This window comes from Melopsittacus undulatus, chromosome Z (assembly GCF_012275295.1).
Source record: "Melopsittacus undulatus isolate bMelUnd1 chromosome Z, bMelUnd1.mat.Z, whole genome shotgun sequence".
Lineage (NCBI taxonomy): Eukaryota > Metazoa > Chordata > Aves > Psittaciformes > Psittaculidae > Melopsittacus > Melopsittacus undulatus.
Genome location: NC_047557.1, coordinates 80,246,287 through 80,273,084, shown reverse-complemented (window position 1 = coordinate 80,273,084; position 26,798 = coordinate 80,246,287). Strand labels below are relative to the sequence as shown.

Sequence of the window (26,798 nt, the reverse complement as noted above, 5' to 3'; positions counted from 1 at the left end):
GAGCTTCAATGTCACAGAACACACTTAGGTAAATCACAGTTACTCATATATTTGCACAAGTGGTAGCAAAGTGGTAAGGCTTAAACTTAGTGGTAATGCCAAGAGCATGTTCATGTACAATTGCCTGGCTACTAAGACCCACCCAGCTGCTCACTGACTCCTCTCAGTGTTAAAAGTGAGAAAACTTGTTTTCTGAGATAAAGGCAGTTCAATACATATAGCAAAAACTGTGCATGCAAGCAAAACAAAGAATCCATTCACCACTTCTCATTATCACATAGGTAGCTTTCAGCCACCTCTAAGCAGGGTTCCATCATTTGTAACAGTGCCATCACTCCAAATGTCCCCTTCTTCCTTCTCCTTCCCCAGCTTTATATGCTGAGCATAATGCTACATATATGGTCTCGAGTATCCCTTGGGTCAGGTGGGGCCAGCAGTCCTGATTGTGTCCTTTTCCAGCTCCTTGTGCACCCCCAGCCTGCTCGCTGGTGAGGGGTGTGAGAACCTGAAGAGTCCTTGAAGGACTACTTCAAGGACTACTTGGAAGAGAATTAACTCTGTCCCAGCTGAAACCAGGGCAACAGAGAAGATAAGTTTAGACTCTAAAAGTGGTTCCTAGAGAAGGGAGTAAAGTTAGGACAACCTTCTAGGTGTAGCATGCCAGTTGACTTCAAGAGTGACACATATGCATAACTTTATACAATCTGACTGCCTGCAAAAGGTGTAATCTGAACTCAGGGAAGCAAGACAAGCCTTCCAGTCCTGTGTTCTTCCCCAAGCTTGGCACGCAACCCATGGTCCTTGATATGCACACAGGTCCTTTATTTGTCAACCCTTGGTTTTGCCTTCTCTGAGTTCCACCTGAGATCCGCTGGAATGAATTTCCAGCAAACTCAGTAAAAATACCTATTGATAGTGTAGCAGCAGTTTGATTCAAAAAAAGCACAAACGAGTCTTGCTTCTTGCCCATTCTGATTCTGATCACCAAACAAACATCATTCACACCCAGCAAGGAATATTAGCAAAAAAAGTCAGGATGGTATCCTATGAGGAGGAACCTTATTTCACACATCAGAGGTTGTAAGACAACTTGAATTAATTATCTCCCAGTTGTTCTTAGCTTAAAAAGAAGGAAGGAACGAGACATCTTAATTACTGTTTGTCCTTTCATAACATTAGTCTTGTCACCACAGGGAGGAAATAGTTACACAGAATGGGCTTCTAAACAGTGGCAGTTCAGGTACTTCAGGGTACTTCTGTACTCATTCCTGAAATTAAAATTCCTTGAGTCAAGAACGTGAAAGCAAGTGAGCATTTCAATTTTTTGGTTCTTGGGCTTTGCGGTTGTGATTGGTGATCTAAAACACCTATGGTGTTATTCATTAGACAGACTGTTATCAATATGTTTCATTCAATCAGCCCTGTCATATTCTACTCCTGTTTCAATTCAGGTCAAGTTGCAAGCAAAAACCAAATTCTTTCTGAAAAGTTTGTATTCAAACAGCAAGCAAGCAAGCAAAAACCAGAGCTCACACAATACTGCAGTGCCTAGATATGTATCAGCTATAGCCCTCGGCAGCACTGCTGGCAATCTTTACTGCTTTCCAACTGATATTTAGCAGACTCAAATTTCAACATCCAAAATCTAAACAAGAGCCTAATACTGCAGCAGAAAGAGTCAGGTACAGAAAGTATTTAAGCACTGATATGAAGCTTTGAGCACTGATTTGTTAGAACAGTAAGTTAGGTATGCTTTTATCAACACAAACCCTTGATTCCTGTGCCAGTCATATACCACTTGTAAGATGTGCACTGTGGGCATCACCATTGAAATTTCTTTATTGGCAATTAAGGGATGCCAAGAACGTGGCTGCTTCATCCCATATGGGTCCCCCCAGTGCCATCACAGCCATTCTGCCACCTTGGCACCCCTGCCCATACCCCAGCCATCTGATGCTACAATGGGTCCCCCTCAGTGCTTGCTGCAAACATGCAGCAAACACACTCTCACTCCACCAGCACCCTAAACTCAGCACGGACCCTCTGCCCACCTCACACCCCTGCCCAGACTGGGGTCTCCTGCTCACCTCTGGCCCAGCTGCAGGTTTGCTGGTGAATACACGCGCACCCCACACACCCCTGCCCTGGGGAGGACACAGACATTCACCTCCCGCCCTGCAGCTGGCACCAGCCTGTGACCCCTCTGTGTCCTCCCATCAACTGGTACCATCCCACTGACCCCACCAGCACCCCAGACCCCCATGGGGCTGCCAGGCTCCCCAGATCCCACCTGCTGCTGCTACTGACCAGGTTTGCTTGCTGTTTTCCTGTCTGTCAGATGTGTATCCCTATATCTCTTAGTTCTGACTTCCCCTTTCCTTAGCATCCCATTTGACAAGGTCCCTAATCAAATGACCTTCCCAAAGTGAACATTACCACATTCCACACACCCTTATTAGTATAACTGACCAAGTCTGATTCTCATTACCGTCCCTTTTAGCAAAGGAACAACAAAGCAGCAAAGGAACAACTTGGCATTGGACGAAAATGATGGGACACTTCTACCTTGGTTAGTAATTTCTTTAATAAAGAGATCCTGAATGGAGGGTTTTGGATACTAAGTGGAGCTTTTATTAGCAGCCATCTCTCTTGTCTGTTCCTGTAAGGCTCCAACACACAACTATTCACCTACCCACCCCTCAATGGATAAGCCTCAAGCTCTATTTAAGGGGCAATAACATGGCATTCACATACAGCATATGCTACTGGTGCTTTAATGAGAAACACACTACCTTGTCTGGATAGTACTGGGCATCTTTGCACAGAGAAAGGCTTCAACATACACCTTCCCACTGCTGCTGCTGGGATTTACTCCAGCAAGGATAAAGGCATGAACACTGCTATGTGACAACACAAGTGCTTTGATCACGGTTAGGGTCTTTCTAAGTTGACACCCTAAAACCCCAACCAACCCCTGTCTGTACTTACTAGTTCTGCACATTTGAAATTTATTTCTGATACATTCTGTACCTGGTACAGTTAAAGGTGTCACTCTGAATTCCTTGTATATAGTGGGGGTTACAAATGCCTTGTCCATCCATAAGTGGGTTAAAGGTGGTATTGCTCTGAATAGCATGACAATCTGATGATCACTTAGAAGAAGAGCATCAGACAGTGCATATGCTTGTTAAGTATCACCAAGGTGTAGTAATGGAATACAGTAATGTTTTATATGGGATCACATTTTAAATCCTAGCACTCTTGACTTCACAGTTGTTGAAGACAGTCCTATTTTTTACAACACTGAGCATATAGTGTAACTCTGGGAACCACAGTTGTGACTTAATTAATGATCTCAATAAATCCTACTTAAGCAGAGACAAGGAAAGAATTATGCAAATGACTATTTTTGTAGCACATGTACTTGATAGCTAAATACATACCGAAATAAGCTTCTGCATACAAATACCAATACTTTTTAACCCACATATGTGAAAAATACACAAGAAGGGGAACAGCGTACAGAATTTTATTTCGAAGAATTGGAGCTGCAGAACATTTGTTACAAACTTGAACATACAGAAGGCATAACATACAAATAGGGGTGGTTAAAAACCCAAGAAAGGTAGCAGATTTTTGAAATACAGCTATGAATGTGACAAAGAATTACTTTTCTGAACACACCTATCTAAAACATTATGATTCAAGCCTCAGTCCAAAACTGCTGCTTTCCCAGCACATGCATCAGGCAGTCATACTTGGCAGCTGGACAAGATGTCTTCCATCAGTCTCTTGTAGACCCAAACATCCCCTTTAAGCCGCTGTCGCCGGATACCCACTACTTCAGGTCTGCTGAGCTGACACACTTCTAACACAAACTCCATAGTTACTTTGCCAACATGCGACCGTGTTTGACATTTGAGGGTATAACTGTACAAAACAAAGGAAACAAAATAATCATTGAAATATTTAATGTTTGTTTTGTAACACAATTTTGAATTAATAAAAGCACGTTATAGAAATTGTGCTATTGCTATTCAGACTGTAAGGAAACAACCCAGAATTCAGTCAACTGAGAGCTTTGAATACTGTAGTCCAAGAACACTATCTTTATGCCAAGTACCAGTGTGTGGCACCAATGTCCTACCCAGCCATATGAGCACCACTAGCCACAGACCCCCATTCTCAGAGTGCAGAGCTGGAAGGATGGTGACACTCCCCACTGTTTTTCCTGGACAAGACCACTCTCCTCTGCAGAAACACTGCTGCGAAGAGGCTGGTTACAGCTCAGCTAGTGTGAAAAGTGGGAAAACTGAATGGGAAGTATAACCATGACAATGGCAGAAGGTGCTTCAGTACAATTCAGTATCCTTCCAGATGCAGAGCTTGGAAAGGCATCAGCGGTTGAAGTATTATCTGATGTTCTACAATGACTATAATTTAAATATTGGAGACCTTCAGAAAATGTGTGTTATTAAGCACATTCTTTTCATGCACTGGGAAATCAGGAACCATGCATTCAGCTTTGGTCCAAACTAGGAATCAATCCTACTCTCAGTACCTTAATCTAGTTAGTCAATCCTACAAATTAAAATACAAATCCTACAAATTAAAACAAACCACACACAGGTGCATGAATTCTGTGCAGCTTTTAAAATATACTGATCTGGATAAAAAACGATGTCTTAACTGCCAAGAATGAGGGTTTAAAAGGTGCCCACATTATCTCCCAAAACTGCCTGATTGAGTCATGTGACTGTACCCTACACAGTTTCACAAAAGAGATCAAATTCACATCACCCTCCAAGAACTTCCTCACTATTCTCAGTTCATATCTATCAAAGAACTCTATTAGAACTCACTTAACCTTGCTTTGCAATGGGTAGACAAGTTTTCTTGCACACATTCATTTAGTGCTCTGTACACTTTTGATAAAATTACGCAGGGCTGAGAAAGTAAATTTAAATATTTTGCTTTATCAAGGATGTCTAAATATTTAGACAAATACAAGTTAAAGTCATCATACTTTACACTTACCCCTTCTGAACATATGCCACATGCTTCTTTGAAAGAACAGTGATTATTTCATTCAAAAGCTGGTCTGGATTCAGTAGCTGAGTGGAGGTAACATTGTAGTGTGCCTAAAAGTTAAAAAAGAAAATAATAAAAACTTCTGAAAAGTTTTCTTAAAGAACAGCTAACCGTAGTGAAAAATGCTCCAACTTGCCAATACTATTATAATGAACCCATTGTGGTAGCAACAGGAGTACTAAACAACTGCCGGACAATTAATACCAAAGCACATCCAAGCTAGAAAGCATCCTAAAATCCAATGGAGCAGTGATAGGCCAGGGTGACTGTCAGAAGTCTTGTACATAACCAGAGGTGGTTCCTGGAGCGGCCTAATGAATACAGCTATTTGGCTGTGCTTACAGCTCCCTGCAGCACATGCAACAGCCCTGAGATCACCTACAGTGTCCTCCCTCACTGAAGCTGAGTGCTCCTCATACCAAGGAACAGGCAAGGCACTATGCAGCTCTTCTAGGACTGAAGCACCAAAATGTTTAAAGAAAAATGGTAAATCACAACTCAAACATATCGCACCTAACACATCATATAATGCACTTGGCTTGTAAGTGACTTCTTGAACAACTTTCAGGCACCCATATGTAATGAAAAGTGCATGCCAACTATAACATGACAAACGCTCTATCCAGCTTCTGAAGTCTCAGAAGCAGCTGAGAGAAAATAATAAAATAGCTTGAGAAATGAACACAGGTTGAAGATGCAAGGTCAGTTTAAAACAGTGGTTCTTACAGTTCTCATTCAGCCTAAAATATGTGTAATGGCCTACCATTAACTGCTGTAACACTGTGAAATAAAGTTCTAACTTTCCCTGTTGTACTCCAGTGTCCCTAGACATGCATCAGTAATTTTGCACATACTATTGACAAAGCAAACTGGTGCAGAAGGATAAAAACTTTTAGAGACAGAAAGTTTAGCTTTTGTTTCCATTGCCCTGGTCCCTGAATTATTTGCAAAGTCTGGACTCCTGTCCAACGAGTTGGTCAGGTTTGTAGGCCAACATACGTCCTGAACTTGTAAGAGTGACACTTGCTCTCACAAGTGCCTCTTGGAAAAGCTGCCAACAACAGTAGCTGAATTACATTTACACAGGTTGCAAAACATAAAATGGTCCTTCTACTGACAGACAGCTCTTACTGTACATCAGGTGTCTTAAGAGCTGCAGCTCGAGGAGCCAGTCAGCTGAAAATATACATCACATTTTTATGGAACTGTTTACACCTCAGTAACAGTCTTGCCTCTTTCATGTTAATCATGTTTTTCAAACATGTCATCTACAGATGCAAGTATAAATTCCTCCTTAAGTTCTGAAGTATGTCAGTTGCTGTTTGTGAGGTGTACAATTCTGTTCAGCACACTAGTATCACACCAATGCATAAGAGCAACTGCACTTTACTGTACAATGCCAGCAAGTGACATCACAGAAGGTTTCAGTTCACTTACAGACCATTTCTAAAGGTATTTGATGTTTTCAATCACACTTCCAGCAGCATACCTTAAGTTTCCTTGGGTGATCTCTAGTGGATCGTTTCTTTTTGCTTGGTGTGAGCATTGTGATCACTTTATCTAGGCTTCTTTCAAGACTTCCAAATATTTTGGTTTTTCTCTTCTTTTGGCTGCTACCCACATGAGTTAGGTCCATATCTAATTCCACAGAGTGACATCTGTTACATGAATGAATTAATGTTATTCTTTGTCAGTATTTTAGACATCAGTTACTTCAGATACATCACTAAATTATTCCAGACTTGACTGAATGAAGAAAACTAAAGCAAGTGTAGTGTATTATGAGAATTCTTGTTGGAAAGGCAGTTGGGATCTAAACCCAGAGATGTATATAGAAACTGCAGCTTTCTGGGGAACTGGAGTAAGAAGGAACTTACACTATGAGGACAGGAATATATTCTGCAGATAACTGAGTAATAAAGTCTTAAAACTTTTCTCTGCCATCAGTGTTTTCTAGTGAATGTAGAAAAAGGTTTTAGGAAGTGTTATACCAAGACAATGGAAATAACAGCTTACTGTTGTAACAATGCTTCCTAGGCAGTACATGGATTAAGGTAGCCTTCTTCTAAATCAGAAGTGCCCACAACCAGACATTCACCTTTTTTTTGGAAGCACCTCAGCTGCTGTCAATTCATCTGTGTTTGTCAGGTTTCTGGTTTTCTCAGCTGGGGTGACTGCAGTGAACTGATTTTCTGGAAGAAAGCATCCAAGCCAAAGCAGGTATGTTTTTGCATAAAGGATTTACTTTTCTTCAGAAAGGATTTTTTTGTGATTAATACTTTATTTCTAAAACCAGCCTCTAACTCAGGTCTGTATCTTTGGAATGATAAAATAAGTTTTTAATATCAGAATAACACTACTCCTACTTTAGAAGTTCTACAAGTAAAACTGCAAATGTTTTCCCCAGGGCTCTACAAGTCAAAGCCTAGAGTGAACAATTCAGTTCACTATTAGAAATTTGGAAAGGAAGAGGATTAGCTTTGTTGCTCTGCCACTGGAACCAGAATAAAAACTCAGCAAATTACTGTGTCCAATTGTTGCATTCTTTACCAAGCCATTTTCCTTATATGAAGAGTGTAAGTTCATATAGCCACGTTTAGCAGTGCACACTACATAATGGCCTAAAAAGTTCTACTACTCACACATTGACAGAGATCTGCAGAGCATGGTTTTGAATGTGCAGAAGCAAACACCAAGTGCAACAGTGAGCAAGTGAGTTTTTACAATTAAACCTGACTTCAGCGTTCAAAATTTCAGCTCTCTACAGAATTGCACCTGGCCCCAAATAATGCTGATCCAAGTTCCAATGGATACTTGCTATTAGTATTAATACTAACTGCCTTGAATCAAAGATCTTTCAATGAAACAAAGAATGAGCTTTTAATTGTTTAATCCTCAGAAATATCTCACTAAAATGAGCTGAAACAGCGTTTCTGCGTTTCCCACTTCAGAAAGAATACCTACTTTTGCTTTCTAAGCTCGCCATGAAGACAAACTTCTTAAGTCACTACATACAATCTTAAGAGGGGGGGGGGAATAAAATAAAAATTCAAGCTCATAAGTAACCTGGTGTTCTAGTGAACTTTCTTAAAGCCTTTACAAAGGATGTCATTGAACAGCAGTTCTTCCAAGATTCTATATAACTTGAATCAGCCTGCAAAGACTGCTTCTTAACAACATTCCTTAGCATCTAGAACATAAGAGTCTCCTATTGTAAGGAGTCCTTGGCATTTGAAGGAGAGTTTGCATTTACAGTATCAACACCAAAACTTTTACGTTGAACAGAATGGCACTGTACATACAGGAGCCCTGATTTTTCATAAGAATTGACTAGTCAGGCTGAGGACAAAGTTTCTGGTAACTCAGAAAAGGTGACAATTTAGACAAATTAGTTGTGTATCACATTACTGTAAGATCTACATCACCGTTAACACTGTTACATATATAAGTATTTTCACTGGCACATAGGACTGGTTACTGTGAAAATGTTAATATGATACCATCAGAAATGCAAGTTAGATTTCTCTTAGAAGTACCAATAAAAGCATACTTAACTAAAAGTATACCTTTATTTTCACTTAAGGTAATAACAAAGAAAAAGTGTTAAGGAACTTGTGTTCTCAGCCTTCACAGAAAAGTGGAACCAGATGGAATTTCAAGAACACGGAACTTAGCTCCATGTCCGAGCATGCCAAAAGGCATGCATGTGTGACTTTAAGCAACAATGACTTCTGTAATTAACATAAAAGTAACATGCCCTGATGTATGCTTAAGCCTCTTGGAGCACCTTACCAGAGTTACTAGAACAACCAGGCTGGTGAATAAAGGAAAAAAAGTCTTCCAGAAACAAGCATTGTGTTCATATTTGAATTTACACTAATTCCTAAGCAATACGTATGTTCTAAGTTTTCATTAGTTAAATGCAATGTACCTTTGAATGCAGGTGCCTGAAAGGGTACAGTTTGTAACTGTGTCTCAATCTGATGCTTCGCAAATGGAGTGTTTGGAGCACGAAGTGCAAATATGCTCTCAATACTTAAAGGTGATGCTGTACCAACATTCTCTTTGTTTTCATGCTTCTTTGATGCCATTTTCCTTGTAACTGGAGTTGACAGTGTGAATTCTGTACCATCCAGCTGAGCATGAAGCCTTGAATGCTACAAGAGATGCAACAAAAAAAATCCAAAGATATTCTTTGCTGTATTCCAATCACATTCAGAAAGGTAACAGACAAGGCAATTCTAAAATTGGAGCAGGTTAAAAATACCATGCAGTGCTTGCCTAATGAGCAAAATAGATAAAAACTCTTCAATACTTCTGATTAGCTCAGTAACTTGAGATGTTTATTAGTAATTTGCCATTTGTTTATCTGCTCTTCTAAATTCTTTAGCTTGTGCATCTAAGACTATTCCTTACCAACTCATCTAAACACAGCTAAGAATTTTCATTTAGTTTAACTGTATAATTCCAATTGTTTCATCATATTTTCTTGTCCAATACAGGTTGAAGTTTTTCAAAGACGTGTACAACTCTAGCCTAGCTCTGAGATCTTGTGTGCTGTACCTTATTGTTTTCCCATCCATTTTAAAATTTTCATTGCCTCATTTATTCATTCCTTAAGCGCTATTTTTATGCAAATCAAATGTCAAAGCTCAAGTTCTCATCAAATGAATCATGACCTACAGCTAGAGAAGTCACAATTTGTGTTCAGTTATGTATTTAAAACATTTCTTCACTCTGTTTGTAACTCCCCTTGGCCAGGGTCCACCAAACATTTAAATACATAGCAAGCTTTATGTACATTGACAGTAGGATTTTTTTGATTAAGAATTTTTTTTTAAGGAACTAGTATTTATTCTTCAAAAACCTGCTTTATTCTGTGAGTATTCAGAATAGATTCTTCTAATGGAGACTCTTCAAGCAATGAAGCTGCATTAGAAAATTCCATGGATCCAGATGCATATGGCACTTCACTGCAGTTTGGAGTATCTTCATATATCGTAGTGTTTTCAGACTGAAAAGAAAGATTCAGTTGAGACTCCACTTCATGACTGTACGTAAGATTTCATCAAAAAAGTGTCACTAAAATATAAATCTTATAGTTAGAAACTTAAAAACGGTAAACAGCTAATGGAAGTTGAGTTAATGGAAGCCAAATCTTTTAATATGACTTTCATATTGTCATTGTGGATTTGTCATTTTTGTCAAAAGCAGATGTGAAATTATTCTCAAAGCACCATTATTACCAAGTCATCTGTCATGACCTGTGTCAAGAGAAGTAACTAGCAAAAACCCCTGCCTTTGATTTCAAGACTTGGATCACAAGCTCTTTTCACTGGAAGCCAAACAATACGCTGGAAAGTACCCAATAAAAGAATGCAGTAAAGTCTGAAAGGGGGCTTGATAAAGGTAAATACATTAAATCCAAAACATACAACTCTAGAATCTGCAACAGTATTTGAACTAGCACCCATAAACCTTCACCTAATTGCTAGACCTGAAAAAAAAGTAGTTGTCTATTAAATCACAGGATTTGTTACTTCAGCCAAGATTGCTAACCTTCGTGGCCATATCACACATAGTCAAGATGTGTATCACAGCCAAGAAGCTAAAAGCCCAATATTGTACCTGAATCATGTTTCATTACAACATGAATGCCTGAATAGAATTCCTTGCCTACCATGCTTCAGATGAAATTCATGTCATGGTGAATTTTCTGGAATACTTTTCTCCATCAAATTGCTTGAAATAAGGCAGTATTATGTACAAGCTTGTGCCACCCAATTCAGAAACTAAGTTATAAGTTAAAGGTTCCCTTTTGCTTGGTTGTCTTCACATTAGACTAGCTCTAGCTAGAGAACTTTGTTAGTTGGGTACTTCAAATTCACTTGACATTCACTCACAGTAGATACATGCAGGTAAACTAAATATGTTCCCAGTGCTTTAGAAAGACTATGGATTGTTGTCTTCTATAAGACATTATTTTCACAATCAGCTGGGAAGGCATAATGCATATGCTAAACTCGAAATCTGACATTAACCAGATCAGTTTACCTAGGACACCACTAGAGATGAAGTAACTTCACAGCATCAGCACTGCTAAACCTAGAGAAACTCTACCTTAAAATCATCTGAGTGTAGAAGACTAACCCACTGTGATCATGAAAATCACATTATACATTCAGCAAGTTATGATTTGTGATCTGTTACACAGTGTTGGTAATCCTAAAATTGTCATCTGTGTTTTAAAGCAGTTGTACAAGTGAACTGAAATTATTTACATGCCATTGAATCAGCTACATAAGTATTCACTCTGAGTGCTTGTCTCTCTGCAGAGAACAGCACATTTGGACAGCTAGCTAACAATTTTTTACAGACGCCTACTGTTCAAGGGATAACGGCTAATATGAAGCCTGACAGTTTACTGAATGCTTTGAGTTTGTCAAACACAGATGAGTATCACCAACATCACATATAGCTGCACATTGTATATTATATTGCAAGCAATTTAGCAACTTTAGACAAGTTCTGAAGTGCCCTATTTGCACTTTGCTACAAAACCACAGGAACAGAAATTACCATGAGATAAACAGTCCTTTCTGAGATTCTGTTTTGAACAGATGAGGAAGGAAAAGGTCCCTCCACTTTAACCACCACCTTATGTAGTGTCCATGTCATCTCAGCATAGGCTGCCCATGTCCATGTCCTGATACGCCAGGACACTGGACTTGATGACCTTTGAAGGTCCCTTCCAACCCAAACTATTCAATGATTCTATGATGTTTCAGAAGACTTCCCTTACTAGACTACGCTAAATGCAGCTAGCAAGGTACAAAAATATTTAGACAAATGTGAAACAGTGCAGTAAGAAGTTAGGCATCATAGAGGAAAATCTGTAATGATCACACAGGCCAGAGAATGGGCAATTTTAGTCCATTTTCATGAGTAACCAAGAGGAGATCCTGTGCGGTTCTCATAATGCACCATGTCCTCCCAGGCAGAATTCCAGTAATATCAATTCACAGAAGCAGCCCAGAGTTATAAATATTTTAATGAGGAGACGGAACTGTTTAATGACCAAGACTTTGGCTGTCTTCACAAATGCTTGCTTACCGATGTTTAGATCACCAGTCTGTTCTCTCAGGCAGGGTTTTGTCAATGCAGAGCATTTTAGTCAGTATTTTGTCCTGCTGAATTAAAAAACTTACCTCAAGGCCTGCCAATTGTGTTCTACTTGCATGCCCCATCGGACATGGAACCCTTAAGGAAATATGCTTGCCACGAGCCTTCTTTGATTGAAGCAAGAGATATGTTGCTGATATTTGGTCATATTTCCACTGGGAGAGAAGAAAAAAAAAAAAGAATAAAGACTATTTCAGTTTCCTCTTAGGAAACACTTTAACTACAAACCATGGTTAGCCTTCAAAAATTTCTGTGTGTTGCAAGTTTTTCTACCTGATGTGCATCCCTAATGTTTGATCACCTATGTGTAATTTCAGACTTCAGTTGATTCACATTATGTGTTCAAGATCAAGAAGCATTCTGTGGTGTTTGTCTTTTGTTACTTAATCTGTAGTGCATGCACTGGGGTGAAAACTGATGCTAGGACCACAATCTTTCTACAGAAGTGAATGGGAAATCAATACAGTTTGTAAAATACTTCAACCAGAGTCTCCATTTTTTGGAAGCTGTTGTTCCTGCCTCCACTCCTGCCCAAGCAGAAGCAACAAAAAATGGCATGTTTTTCAGCAACAGTCTACTCGTAACATGGGTGCAACACCAGACTGGTTTGCAGCATAGTACAATTAGTTTCAATTATTTATAAGAGATTAAAAGTCCTCCAGTAAAGGACCATGCAAACACCACAAAAAAAAAGTTAAAGCTGGAGTATGCATCATGTTTAAATCATGGCTTTAAATCATGTTTAAATACAGACTACAATGTCATTGCTAACATACGTGCAATTCTTCTGGAAAGCTGATTCAACTTTTGTCATTTGTATTCAAAAATTACTAAACATATTCATATTTTTAAAATGTGTGAAGAGTAACTCCAAAAAAATGTATAGTCTGTCTGGGTGATGCTCTCATTTTTATCTTACCTCTTACTTATTGAACCATGTCAAAGCAAACAGCTAATCCAGCAGATATCATCTGTTGTTTAAATTTCTGTCTAGTTGTGGCTACCCCATCCCTGGCAGTGTTTAAGGCCAGGTTGGACAGGGCTTGAGTCAAGCTGCTCTAGTGGAAGGTCTCCCTGCCCCTTGCAGGGGGTTGGAATTGGATGAGCTTCAAGATCCCTTCCAAGCAAAATCATTCTATGATACTGTAATACTATTTTGGTTTTAAGAGATTTAGAATGATTTTACCGTGATGGGAAATAACAGTAAGGTTCAAGAAACATCATGAACGCAACTGAAGGAGGAAAAGGGGAGAAAAAAAAATTGACATTTAGAGATGTATTTATAAGTTACATACAGATTCTGGAGTTCTGTAGTGGGTCCTTTAATCTAGTATTAAAAATATCATAGTTGAGAATAAATGAGCATTAGTCTGATAATACAGTAAGTTTATTTACTATATAATTGTGTTTCATTACTGCTAAATACTGATGTATACTTCTTACCTCTGATATTAATTCCAAAATGCTCTCCCTGCTCTGTTTATGAAACACAGAAAGCTCTGTAACGCAATCTTCATCAAGATGTCCCAGCTGCAAGAAAATAACAGATAATGAAGCATGAGACATTCAAGTTATTTCATAATTCATATCTTACTGTGACACTGTCATGAAACCCAGTGGGTTGAGTCAATAATCAACCAAGATTTTAGATCCTATATTTTAAATAATTAGCATTAGAGTGAAATATTGTAGGGAGCAGACTGAAAATATCATATGAATTCAACAACATCACAGTCTGGCCCCTCCTTTGTGAGAGGTTGTGAATTCAAACAAGAAATCCTGAAAGTAGATGAAATTTTTATGAGAATGGCAGCTACACTTTCATCTCTCCATAAGTATCCAAAGCTATCAGACATGCACGTCTTTTCTACAGCCAGTTAGAACTGAGATGCTCACATAGTAAAGCTGCTCTTTACCTAGAGAAACAGTGGCATCCAGTGGCCAAGGTAAAGCACTGGCTGATAATGTGTAGGAACTTCTCAGTATTACTGACAGCTAGATTGTTTGGTTTTTTACTTGTTTGGGGTTTTCCCCACATACTGCCTTACTCTTACAGTAAAACAAGCATCAGAGAGACAGGACAAACATGTTATTCAAACTAGCAATTTTCAGTGAGGACTAGATACAAGATAAACCATACCACATCTAACATGCTTTTCAGAACATTTGCATTTTGCACCTTAAATTATTTACCAAGCAGCCTGGGGAATCAGCCAGTCATTAGTACATGCAAATTAAGCATCAGCTTAAGATAAAGTAATAACATTTTGACAGCAAGAAGAATCAGAAAAGAACCATGGCCCTCTCAAAAGTTCATCCCCAGAGAAATGTCTTCACACCTCCGTAATGTAAGGAAGGTAGTAAGCCAGTAAAGATTACATTAAATACTTCAGTATTCATCTGAGAAGTGTACTTACTGGGTAGTTACTTTGCCACTGAACAGCATCAGAATAACCTTGCATGAGCCAAGGGTGACTTAATAGATGTTTAACTGTAATCCGCTTCTTTGGGTCCACCTAGTGGGCAATAAAAATCAAACTGATATATGGAGAACAACTTAAGAAACTATGCCTTCTACATGGAATTTTAGGGTGGTTAAGAAGCACAGTTTGAGCTTCATAGCTCCACCAAAAGGAAGGACAAATATATGAGCTGTAAAAAGCTGTTATTGCAAGTGTAGGTTACAATATTTTCGAGGAATGTTTAGCATTGGCTAGTTGCTTAGATGTAGCCCAAATGCATACACCGTATGTCTGGCTTCATTACTAAAAAAAAACCATGCTATTCAACTGCTATACATAGACCAGTTAAGAACAACCAAATCCAGGCTGCTTGAAGACTTGGTTCAACATTGCAGAGTTGTTTCTGTATCAAACCATTCTCAGAATTTTCAGCAGAAGACAATATTAATATTTCTCTCAAAAATGTGTGAGATTAAACATCTTGTTTAAAACTGAGTATTTTTTAAGTATTTCACCAATGTAAAGTTTTGACCTATGCAGTCATACTTTATACAGACTTACTGAACAGAAACGATACCTTTACCTGCAGCATTTGGTTAAGTAGTAGCGTACTGCTAGGAGAAAGCCATTTTGGAATACTGTATTTTCCCCTCTGCAGAAAAGAAGAGAGGTTTAGAATGAACCTTGAACACCTAGCTCAAAAGAAACTGCTAACTTACTTGGATGACAGCGACATCTGTATTTGGTCAAAAAGGAAAAATAGCAGGCACATGCAAATTTAGCTTTACAAATGACTTGAATAAATGGTGGTCTTAAAACCCCATGGCATTAGTACAGAAAATCCTGTGTTTGAATTATTGGCTGCAGTTTTCACCCACTCAGCTTATGTGACATTTCAATTTCAGTCCACTTTTGCAGCTAATTTACTCTTTATATATTGAATTGTTTCATCAAATCAACTTGATATTGAGTTGGAGCCTGAATGACTAATACTAGCACTTTGAAATGTGAATATTCATTGAAATCATTACTTTTCAGACACTAAAAACCAAAATTATACTCATCATTTAGCTATTCTTTTCTTTTTAAACAGGTTATATCTCATGCTAGAGTTTCAATAACTACCCAAACTACAGAGAAGAAAATGGTTACAGATCTAGCAGGTTAAGTTTTTTTCAATCAAATTATTTAGTGTGCATGGGTAATGCTTGATTAGCAGAAAACTGACAGTGGCTTTCAGATTCAAGGTACAAAAACAGTAGATAAAAACCAAACCAAATACACCAAGAATAATTTACTTCTCAATGAAAATTGAAAAAAGAACAGAAATCAGTAAACAAGCTATTGTTTATAATAATCATAATAATCAATTTGTCATGGCAATTTTCTTTCTACAAATAAATACCTCAATAACAAACCAGCTAGTATTATACACAGCACACATTTCTAAGCTGAGTATGTGTTGCTTTAACATCACAGGTTAAAAATTTGAGTTATTTATTTACAGACAGTATTAATGAGCTATTTTAAATAGTCTGTAGGCTGTTTCACAATGCAGTTTTACTCTGAAACCAAGTCAAGTCAAGTAACACATGCAGTCTGCATTTTGTTTTTAACACATCGCTACAGAACACGAGACATGGAAAACCAGAAGTAGCATCTGCTGGACTGATGGCAATGCTAGAAGATAAATGGCTTGCAAAAACTACCAGATGCATAAGATCACACCAGAAATAAGTTTTGTTTTTTTTTTTTTTTAATCTGTCACATGTTTGATTTTTCATTCAAAAAGTAAAAGCATTTATTCGTGTGTTCCCAAATGAAGAGATGTGGAACATTCCAGGGAAAGAAACATTGTAAGTAAATCATACAATCCTAATTAGCTTCAAGCAGCAGATTATTACACTGACTTGGAACAACAGTTCTGACTTGACATTGCAATAGATTTTATTATCTATAATGTGTGACATTATATTCCACCATAGTGTTTAGTATGATCAGAAGGCTGGCACAGCTCTGCTCTGGAAACAGGTTGAGGGAGCTGGGCTTGCTCAGTCTGAAAAAGAGAAGGCTCCACGGAGACCTTAAAGCAGCTTCCAGCACCAAAAGGGCCAACAAGAAAGCTGGACAAGGGGTTTTGAAAAAGGCAGGTAAGGATAGAATAAGGAGAAATGGCTTTAAACTGATAAGGGGGGAGATTCAGATTAGTTATTAAGAAAAGTTCTTCCCTTTGAGGGTGCTGAGGCCCTAGCACAGGATGCCCACAGAAGCTGTGGCTGCCCCATTCCCAGCAGTGTTCAAGGCCAGGCTGCACAGGGCATGGACCAACCTGGTCTAGTGGAATATGTCCCTGCACGTGGCAAGCGGCTAGACCTAGATGGTCCTTAAGGTCCCTCCCAATGCAAACCAGTCTAAGATTCTGTGGTCCTCATTTCAAGCAATTTTCAGTTTGCAGTCACATAAAATTAAAACAAATTCAGAGCAGAAATAACAAGCCTACATCTTAACACACGTGTGACATTATTGGTTTTTGACTGCACCAAGAGTAACTTTTAGAACTTGGTCATCTCAGTTCAACTAAAAAATTTTCACTGGCCAACTTCCTCTCATCCAAACAACTCAGCACCCAGATCCTGTGCATGTTAGACAACTGTAGCTATGCAGAAACCATCTGTGATGATCTTAAGGTCTCTATTCCACATCTAAGCTCTCTGTTCACGCTTCGACTATTGACAAGTTCGCCAGTTATATTGTACACCTTGGTGTAAAGACCAGCATAAAGGATTTGTTGTTCTACAGATAGACAACTCCTTATTGTATACTAACCTTATAGGCATACAACACAATTCACACCACAAGCAGATAAGGTAGCTCAAGTCTGACAATCTAGGTGATTCACCCTAAACAGTGATTTTACTGAGAAACTGCAAGTGTTGCTAACATTACCTGGACAACACTAAGACATTATGGTTTAGTTTCAGGTAGTACTGTGAGAAGGGAGTTGTAATCAATGATCCTCATGGGTCCCCTTCCAACTCAAGATATTCTTTGATCATGCAAGTAAGAAATTTGTATCATTTTAGTGATGACTTACCTAAATATCATCACCTTTACACGATCTCTTTACATCAGTTAGCCACTGGGTTTTTTTGTTTTTGTTGTTTTCTTTTTTTAAAGAAGTTCTTTAAAACAGCTTAAACTGAGCTTCCTACAGATCTCCTGTCAAGGTACCCAAGTCCACTCTCCAATTCCAGACTAACAAGTCATACTGTGTGCTGAGCTAATCCTACGTTTTATAGAGCTCTGACAGCTACACACCCCAGAAACACTCCTGGTGTAGACCAACTGTCAGCTGCTTCCTACCAGAGTAGTACCTGAACATTCTTGAATTTTTTGGGGGCGCTGTTTCAGGGTTTTCTTTTTGCTGTTTTTTTTTTTTTTAGTTTGGTTGGTTTTGTTGGGAGCTTTTTTATGGTCTGTTTGTTGTTTTTTGTCTGTTTGTTTTTTAGACAAAGGACACTCTGGGAAAGAGAAGGAGAAAGAAGTAGAGGTAGCCAAAATCCTTAACTAACACTGCTACTCCTCACCCCACTCACTTTACTGGAAGCTTTATCAACATAAATTTTATGGCAGCTTAAAAGTGCTTGATAGAGGTGCACATATGATGTGGAACAGCAGCTGCTTAGTTGAATCAAGAGGAACTTACAGGGAAACAGAACCAACTACTAAATTATATTACTTATTATTTATTATCTTTTTTCTCTGCTGATTATGGTGTGTTACGTTTCCTCCTCACTTTGGAGGAGGAAAGCATAACAGCAGATGCAGAATCCCACTTTTCCAAGACATGAGAATAGTTGACATTTAAAAATATTATTTTGGGTGAATCAAATGACGTATTTGCAATTCTATCCAATGCAATACAGGAGAAGTCACATAAAGGCTCATGTAAAAAAAATGCCACCCACCAGCAAGAAAATGTTGCTCCTGAAACCCTATTTCCTATCATTTTATAGTACCAAGAATACTGCAAATGCTCATCAGTAAAAGATGGAAACAAACCCCCAAAATACTGATGAGAAAAGTAGCGAAGTGTAACATAATTCAGTAGATATGCCTTTTTGCTCTAGACACAGCTCAACAGGTCCTGCCATCAGAAAAGCAAAAACCTCTCGTAATGCTTAGAAATGTCTGGTTTTAGTGTATTCTAGCACCATCAGTACATACCATTATCTTCCTGTAGACAGCCATGACATTGTCATCATCAAAAGGGAGATAGCCACACAGCAGAGCATACAGCAGTACTCCCATACTCCAAATATCTGCCTAAAAAAACAAAATTAGTGGAAGTTTACGAAACTGATCTATCTAAAATGACTTAGAGACAGGTAATAATCATCCTTCTTTGGTAAATTCCACATACAACTCATGAAAAGCAGGTTCCTTAGTTCTGGACAGAACTCTTACATTGCAAGTGAAAGCATGCAACCCAAATTCCATTTTCAATTCACTCAAGCTAGAGTAATAGTAAAACCAATATCCTCTTCCCACATCACCAAATTGCTGCATTACCTTGAATCTTCAAGGATTTTGCTGGCAAAAATGAAATCAAACTCATTACAAGGAATTTCATACAGTAACATTATTGATTACAGCTGTCAGCAATGTTACAATCAACTTTAAGGCAGCACTGCTTCTTTGTATGAGCATGACAAGGACCTTATACTGCAATACCCATTTAGACCATAAACAAAAAGGTGGTTTGAAAAGCACTGGACTTCATGGAGAACAAAATAAAAAAAGAAAGCAGGAACACAAGTACAGCGGTGCAAAGACTTACTCCACCCAACAGCACAGCCATTTAGGAATTCTGAGGGGGACTGCACTTACAGTATTTTGAATGCATTGACAAAGGCAAGTATCAGGTCCTAACGTTCCAGACATGGAATCAAAGCTGGATAAACTCCACCTTTTTTCTTCTCTCAAATTTTACTACACTGTGCAGTACAAAGGGAGTAAAGTTTCATGCACAAATTTCCAGCTAAAGACAAGACACCCAGCGTGCACAAATTTGCGACAGGAGTTGGATAATTAACAAACTAATTGCTACTTGAAAGGATGTGCAGTATAATGAAAGAGTTTAAATTACTGTTTTGTAGGTCACTAAAATACAGAGCAACAAATGGAGATAGTGAAGGGTTAGTCAGAGACAAGCTAAACAGCTACATGACCTGTGGCGAAGAGCGCTATGTGCTATTCCAAACTGTGACCGCTGTGGTTAAGTAACACAGCTTCTGAAAACAACTGAGGTTTTCCAGTGGTATTTGACAGAAAAACCATGTGAGCATATCTGAACTTCACCACGTTTAAATACATGGTGGGAGAAGTGGGGAACAACTTACCCAGAACTGTGCTACATACCTCTGATCCAATATATGCTTTGCCCTGAATCAGCTCTGGTGCTGCGTAAGCTGGGCTTCCACAACATGTGTTCAGATGGTAATCAAGGCCACCCTAGAATAACACAGGAAATCAATCCCACAGAAGAACTGGCTTTAACAAAGCTTAAGCCTTCTAGCAACAACCTTTTAGAGGCCTGAGGCTGTGCATCTACATTCACATTGTATTTCACTTTGGTGTGATTCACTAGACCAAAACTGTCTTAAGAGCGTGAATAATAAACATTCAGATCCCAAATTGCTCGATCGCCTATTACCCTAGCAGTCATTTCTGCAGCTCCTTTTCTCATAAGAATACTTCCCTTCATCATTGCAAAAAGAGATGAAACCTGAGAAAAAGTGACCCCTGTTCATGAGGCTAGCTGGTTATTTATAACAATATTTAATGCAGTAACAGCATGAAGAATCACTAAAACTACTTGTTATTTCTTTTCCTAGGCTTTGTCCTTGTCCTGTCACCTGTTACTTGACAGAAGAGACTGACCCCTGCCTCCCAGCTCCATTCACCTTTCTGGTAGTTGTAGTGAGTGATAAGGTCCCTCCAAGCCTTCTCTGCTCCAGACTAAACACCCCAGTTCCCTCAACTGTTCCTCATAAGACTTGCTCTTCAGACCAGCTTTGCTTCTCTTCTCTGGACCCACTCCAGCACCTCAAAGTCTCTTTTGTAGGGAGGGGCCCAGAACTGATCACAGAATTCAAGGGAAACAATTGCTGCCCTGCCACTGCTGGCCAAACTATTTCTCATATAGACCATGACACCGGTGGCCTCCTTGGCTGCCTGAGCACAAGCTGGCTCATGTTCAGCAGCTATCAGTCAGCACCCTTAGGTCCTTTTTCAACAAAATAAGATGACATTATACCACCAAGATGATGGTAATGATCGCCTGCAGAGTGTTCTAAACTCAGTCAAGTAAATTCACATTGAGGACAAGCGACTGTATTTGGGTCAGTAAGACTTTTTTCCTATTAAATTGTTTTTTAACAGGACCCACCTCACACATTATGCTGACAAACAGAAAAAGCTCCTAGGAACCAATTTTCAACTCAGAAAACAACTCAGTACAAGCATATGGAAGCAGAGGATTTGTAATTTTAACTGGAATAAACTACTTGATTTGATCCACACATATACAAATCTTTTGCAAAAAAGTCGGATGACAGCTAGGTAGGCAGGGTCTTTAGGCAAGTCTCCACACTGCACTCTGAAATCAAACATACATTTTTACATGGGTGCAGTAGTTGGTTTAGCCCTACTCTGTGAAAGCAAATTATACTCTTACCTTTGGTTTTGCACAAAGTCCAAAGTCTATCAGCTTCAAATTATGTTCCTCATCAATCAACAGATTTTCCTGGTAAATGAGAAAGTAATAATGAATGCTTCTATAATCCAAGTAACCAAGAAACCACATTTTCTTTCACCTTATTTCTTCTTGTCATTAGCAGCTAGAATTTCATAGAATGTTCAGGTTGGAAAGAACCTTAAGATCATCCAGTTCCAACCACATTGCCATGGGCAGGAACACCTTCCACTAGACCAGGCTGCTCTCCCATGTTTTGAATTTACCTAAAGCTCTCCTCCTGAGATTGTGATTGGTTGCTAACAAATATATCGCATGTTCCAGATGGGCAACACTAGTTTGTATGTGCTGAGAAGGACCTGGGAACAGGGAGAGCATTGACAGCCAGCAAGCTGAACATTGGGCAGCAGTGTGCTCTGGCAGAAGAGCAGCCAGCAATATCACGAACTGTTTTAAGAGGACCACAGCTAGTAGATTCGGGCAGGTTGCTCTATTCCTCTGCTCTGCATAGCTAGAATACTGCATCTACTTTCTGCTCCAACACAGGAAAGACATCAAACTGAAGTAAGAATGATGGATGGCCATCAGCCTGCTCAGGGGGCTCTAGCACTTGACTCAGTGAGAGAAGGCTGAAGGAAAGACATTTGTTCAGGCGGTAGAGGAGAAAGGTTCAGTGCAGACCTCACAGCAGCCTTTTACTACCTACAGGAGGACAAAAAGACAGAGCCAGTTTCTTCACAGCAGTGCATGGTGGGATAATGACAGACAAGAGGCTTCGAGAGACATTCAGACTGGAAATAAGTAAAAGTCTTTCTGCTCATAAGGACAGCAAAGAGATGCACAGGTTGCCCAGAGAGACGGCGTTGTCTCATGCCAGGAAGATGTGACTGGACAAAGCCCCAAGAACCTTGGTCTGATGCTGCTTTGAGCACGAGGTTCAAGTAGAATCCTCTAGATGCCAGTTCCCACCCAAGATACCACATGATACTGTGAGTAGGCCACCTCCTACAAAAAGGTACATACAAGGCTTTGGAAGCAAAGATTTCACAAGGTGTCAAGGAAAATGCTTGTGCACTAAGAACTGGCTTTTCTCAGAGACGCCAGGATCTCTAAAACTGCAACTGTGGAAACCCTTGAAGGGCAAATGGACTCAGGCCTTCCACACCTTAAAAGAATGCTTCAACTCTGCAACGACAGCAATGCCACAGGATGGGCCCAGTAGCATGCACCACCCCCTACACCTTGTGTCTACACACCACTCGTTTCAACTACTGGTGTCCCTTTTGCCTTTGGGCATGAAAACAGAACACTTTGAACAACAGAGTGGAGCCACAAAGACTCTATCCAGCTATAAGCTGGAATAAAGGAGAAAACATAACAGCCAAAGCAACATTCCAAGTCAGACTTTTTGCTTCACTCCCAGCTGGAATGTATTGTTCCGCCTCTCTTTGAAAGGAAGCTCCTTCCTCAGACATAACCACATCCAGCCTAGCTGAGGCATGTAGTAGTGAGTAGAAATAATGCTCTTTCAGAAGAAAGCAGGAGAATGGAGAAGGACTAACTGACGCCAGCTCCTAAAGAAGAAATGAATGTTGGTGTTCACTATGACTTATACAAATCTGACAACTGTTCAGGCTTACTGGTTTGAGATCCCGGTGGGCATATCCCTGACTATGAACATAAGCAATTGCCGAAACAATCTGCCGAAAAAACACACGAGCTTCCTCTTCTGAAAGGTGGTCTTTAGAAATTATGTAGTCAAACAGCTCTCCTCCAGGACAGTACTGCATGAAGATAGGAAAAAGAAAGCACCTTTAGAACACAGTAATGAAACCTAAACGAGCCTGAGTGCCCTCAGCAGCACTACAGGACACTCTTCCATTCCCTCTGCTTCATCACAGTAGCAGCTGCTGCCAAATACCCCAGGTCAGTGCTAGGGCAGACCAAACAAGCTGACTCCTGCCTGATGTGTTGCAATGGATACAGCATGCTAATGTCGCCAGCAGTACAAATTGCCCAGGAGCCAATAACCACACAGGAGTTCTGGGGACCCATATGTCCCACTGATGCTATTTGAAAAGAACAGAAGCACAAGGTAGTTATTAGTTATATTTAATTATTGATTAATAATAAGTAATTCCCGTAAACAGTGAAGGGCAGCTTTTACAAGATACAACATAGCAGATATTACCAGCTTCATTTCCAAACTGAAGCACCTTCAACATGCTCATCACTGACACAATTTCTTAAGAATTATTTCATTTGAGCTCTGTTATTACCTATTATGACAGCAAAACCCAGGAACCTTCGCTGTGGCAGAAACACCATTTCTTACCTCCAAGACCATGAATATCTTCTTGGATGTCTCTATCACGTGATACAGCTGACAAATATGCTGGTGACTTAAGTTCTTCATAGCATCAATTTCTGTTTTAACACGAGGCAAGTCATCCTATGAGACCACAACAGCAAATTGTGAACTTGCCACCTACTTTGACAGATGTTAGGTAAGCACTGCGTGACACAGTTTCACAGCATGGACAGGACTGCATACAGGTCAAATTCAGGCCAACACCAGCCCTGCTGTTACCCTCCTACAGTTCTGGCACATGGATCAGCATAACCCAGTGGAGTAAATGTAAAATACCTAGTACTCTCACCAGCATTCTCTTTCAGTTACTGTAATAATCTTTAACTTCCTCAGTTTTACAGCCAGAGAACCTTGCCCCCTTCATAGGGCACAAGATCTGTGGTCTTTTGTTACAGTTCTTTTAAGGCTGTAGCATCGCACCAACAGAACAAAGCAGCAGAACAAGGAGGCGCCAATTCAACATGTCACTGTGTTCTTGAGAACTGCAGCAGATCAGCAGATGTCAGAATCATTTAGGTTGGAAAAGACCTTTAAGCTCATCAAATCCAGCCACTAACTGAGCACTGCCAAGGCCACCATTAAATCATGTCCTAAAGCGCCACACCTCAACATCTTTTTAATACGTCTTTAACACGTCCAGGGATGGCAATTCCACCACTTCCCTGTACAGCCCATTCCAATGCTTGACAATCCTTCTGGGGAAGAAATTTTCCCTAATATCCAATCTAAACCTCCCCTGATGCAGCTTGAGGCCACTTCCAATATGCTATGAACTTTTAAGTATCTTTTGGCTTACCCCTAGAGCAAGTTTGTCCATGATTTTTATTGCAACTTTTTCCCCAGTGAGAAGATGGCGTCCAAGTTTTACCTTTGCAAACCCACCTAAAATTCCAAAAAGAAACAAATTCAAAGCTCAGCATGATGACATGCGTTCTTGCCTGCAATCTCACAGCTACATTGCAGTATGTAGCAGGCACAGCATGCAGTGTGTTCACTTGAGGAAAAAAGGAATCACTACTACACCTTCTGAGTCCATTTTCAGAATTCTGTCCCCCAAAGCACACCGTTGAAACATGACCTATAGATTCTGCAGTAGCAGCTGATCTACACTCAGGTAAATACCGAAGCAGTTAGACCACACGCATTTGTTTGCATTAACAGACGAAGCCTACCTGTTCCAATTGTTTCACGTAACTCATAGTACTTGAGAATCTCCTCACGGTCACTGACAGACATACTGAGAGGTACGGGGATCTAGCACTCCTTCCCAGCACCTGCAGGGCGGAAGCGTGGACAGCGGTCATGATTTTCCACTCGGAACGTACTCAAACACGGAAAGCACATTCGCTGCAGCCTACACGCTTAGCAATAACTCCTCTAGGCAACGAAGTCCGAACACCGCAGGCTAAGGTCACAAAAGACGGTCATCTTCCAGGGACTCCTCAGCAATCCCTAGCAGCAGCAGCAGGAACATTCCTGCTGCTGCCCCGCGCTCGCGGCCAGGGCTGAACATGCCAGGGCTGCCCAGCGAGAAGCGCCGAACGCGCCCCAGTCCTCCCCGAAGCCCTACCGCCAGGGAATGGCGAAAACCACCCAGCGATAACCGGCGGCTGCATGGCGCGAGCAGAAGAAACTGCACTCACCGCCTGAAGAGCCACCTCCCGGTGAGGCCGTTACCGTTCAAATCTCCTGCCGTAGAGCCCACTTCCGCTCACGACTGCCGAGGGGCCAATCACCGCGCAGCGCCTCATCGGAACAGGTGGGGCCAGGAGAGCAGAGCGGGCGCCGCCACAGTGGAATTACTATCCTACCACCTGACGGCTGGCGGGATGGCTTCCACTTCAGCTGCGCCCGGTCCCTACAGAGATGAGAAACAGAGCCCGCTACCGCTGTGAACCCATGCTGCCTTCCACGGCCGATGGCGACGGGAGAGGCGGCTGCGCCGTCAGGGGTGTCGCCACGCACAAGATGGCTGCCGCGCCTGTCTCTCTAGTGGGACTGCTCGCTTCAGCATATAGAGGCTGGTGGAACATATTATTTCTGTAAATTGTCTGCTTTGCAGCCTTCCCAGACAAAGTCTTTACCGGATAAAGAGATTTACATTTCCGGGGATAGGGTTCAATTTTCTCCCCAGTGAAAAAAAAAAAAAAAAAAAAAAAAAGTCGGAATCCGGAAGTTAAATCTGGCCTGTTAACTGCAATACATCTGTGAAAACCAAAGAAAAGGGGGGAAAGCGGTAGCCGGATCTCGATTGTGAGTGCCTTCATGAACCATGATAACTATTTTGCAAGAGTTTTTCTAAACACATCATATTGTTATAAAAATATACCGCAAACCGGGTTTTGTCCCAATCGATTTTATTCACAATTGATTAGAAATTTAAGAGAGGCAATAAGCAAAACAGCGCTGGGTGCGCAGGGGAGTCTCCGCTCCACCAGCAACGCACACCGGGATCTTTGGAGTACAGTCTCTTATACTTCTGAGTCTTGGGTTTTAGCCAATCCTGTTGTCTTCTTTACCCGAATGTCGACGTGGCCCCTTTCCTTTGTTCTTTTCTTGTTTGCTGGGGTCTTTCTCCAGTGAAGACGTTGTTGAATTTTCTTAGTAATGTATTAACAGAAAAATGCTTACAAGCTTAGCGTAGTCTTAACATTTTGTTCTATACCTTATATGGTTATTTGCCTAGTACCCAAGTTCGCAACATCCTGTAACAAAATGTATCTCTTGGTTATCTAATCTCCTTAGGCCAATCAAACCGTTAAACGGAAGTCCCCTTTGAAAAACAAAGCGATTGATTAGGAGAGATTATCCCCTTTGTTTCTCCTTATTAACAGGAGTACTTATGATAATCACGGTCACAAAGGAGGGCTGGTTTCACACAAAGTGCAATGGCGACAAGGACGCCTAAATTCCTGACACGAATCATTCCTGTATG

General features: G+C 40.3%; 1 protein-coding gene across 2 annotated transcripts; it reads right to left on the bottom strand.

Annotated features, from left to right (window-relative positions):
- Positions 1-3,513: 3,513 nt before the first annotated feature.
- On the bottom strand, positions 3,514-25,568 carry MELK (maternal embryonic leucine zipper kinase). Of its 2 annotated transcripts, none has more exons than XM_034073281.1 (18): positions 25,507-25,568; positions 25,036-25,137; positions 24,660-24,745; positions 23,828-23,944; positions 23,133-23,276; positions 21,475-21,543; positions 20,157-20,249; positions 18,963-19,061; positions 15,313-15,387; positions 14,691-14,789; positions 13,717-13,803; positions 12,300-12,428; positions 9,959-10,105; positions 9,023-9,248; positions 7,190-7,283; positions 6,581-6,749; positions 5,038-5,141; positions 3,514-3,930 (listed from the first exon to the last, which is right to left on the bottom strand). In XM_034073281.1, the coding sequence occupies exons 2-18, from the start codon at positions 25,097-25,099 to the stop codon at positions 3,753-3,755; spliced, it is 1,980 nt and encodes a 659-aa protein (XP_033929172.1). In that variant the 5' UTR covers positions 25,100-25,137; positions 25,507-25,568; the 3' UTR covers positions 3,514-3,752. The 2 variants fall into 2 exon arrangements, with proteins under 2 accessions (XP_033929172.1, XP_033929173.1); XM_034073282.1 differs by having other exon boundaries at positions 15,319-15,387.
- Positions 25,569-26,798: the final 1,230 nt, after the last annotated feature.

What these genes read in the sequence shown, in the direction of transcription:
- MELK (XM_034073281.1), bottom strand. Translation starts at nt 25,099, where the DNA reads ATGTCTGTCAGTGACCGTGAGGAGATTCTCAAGTACTATGAGTTACGT. An exon ending in CACAATTGGCAGGCCTTGAG is followed by an intron (nt 10,106 to 12,299) that starts GTAAGTTTTTTA and finishes CTTTCTTTTCAG; the next exon opens with TCTGAAAACACTACGATATA. An exon ending in ATCACCCAAGGAAACTTAAG is followed by an intron (nt 5,142 to 6,580) that starts GTATGCTGCTGG and finishes TTTAACTTTTAG; the next exon opens with GCACACTACAATGTTACCTC.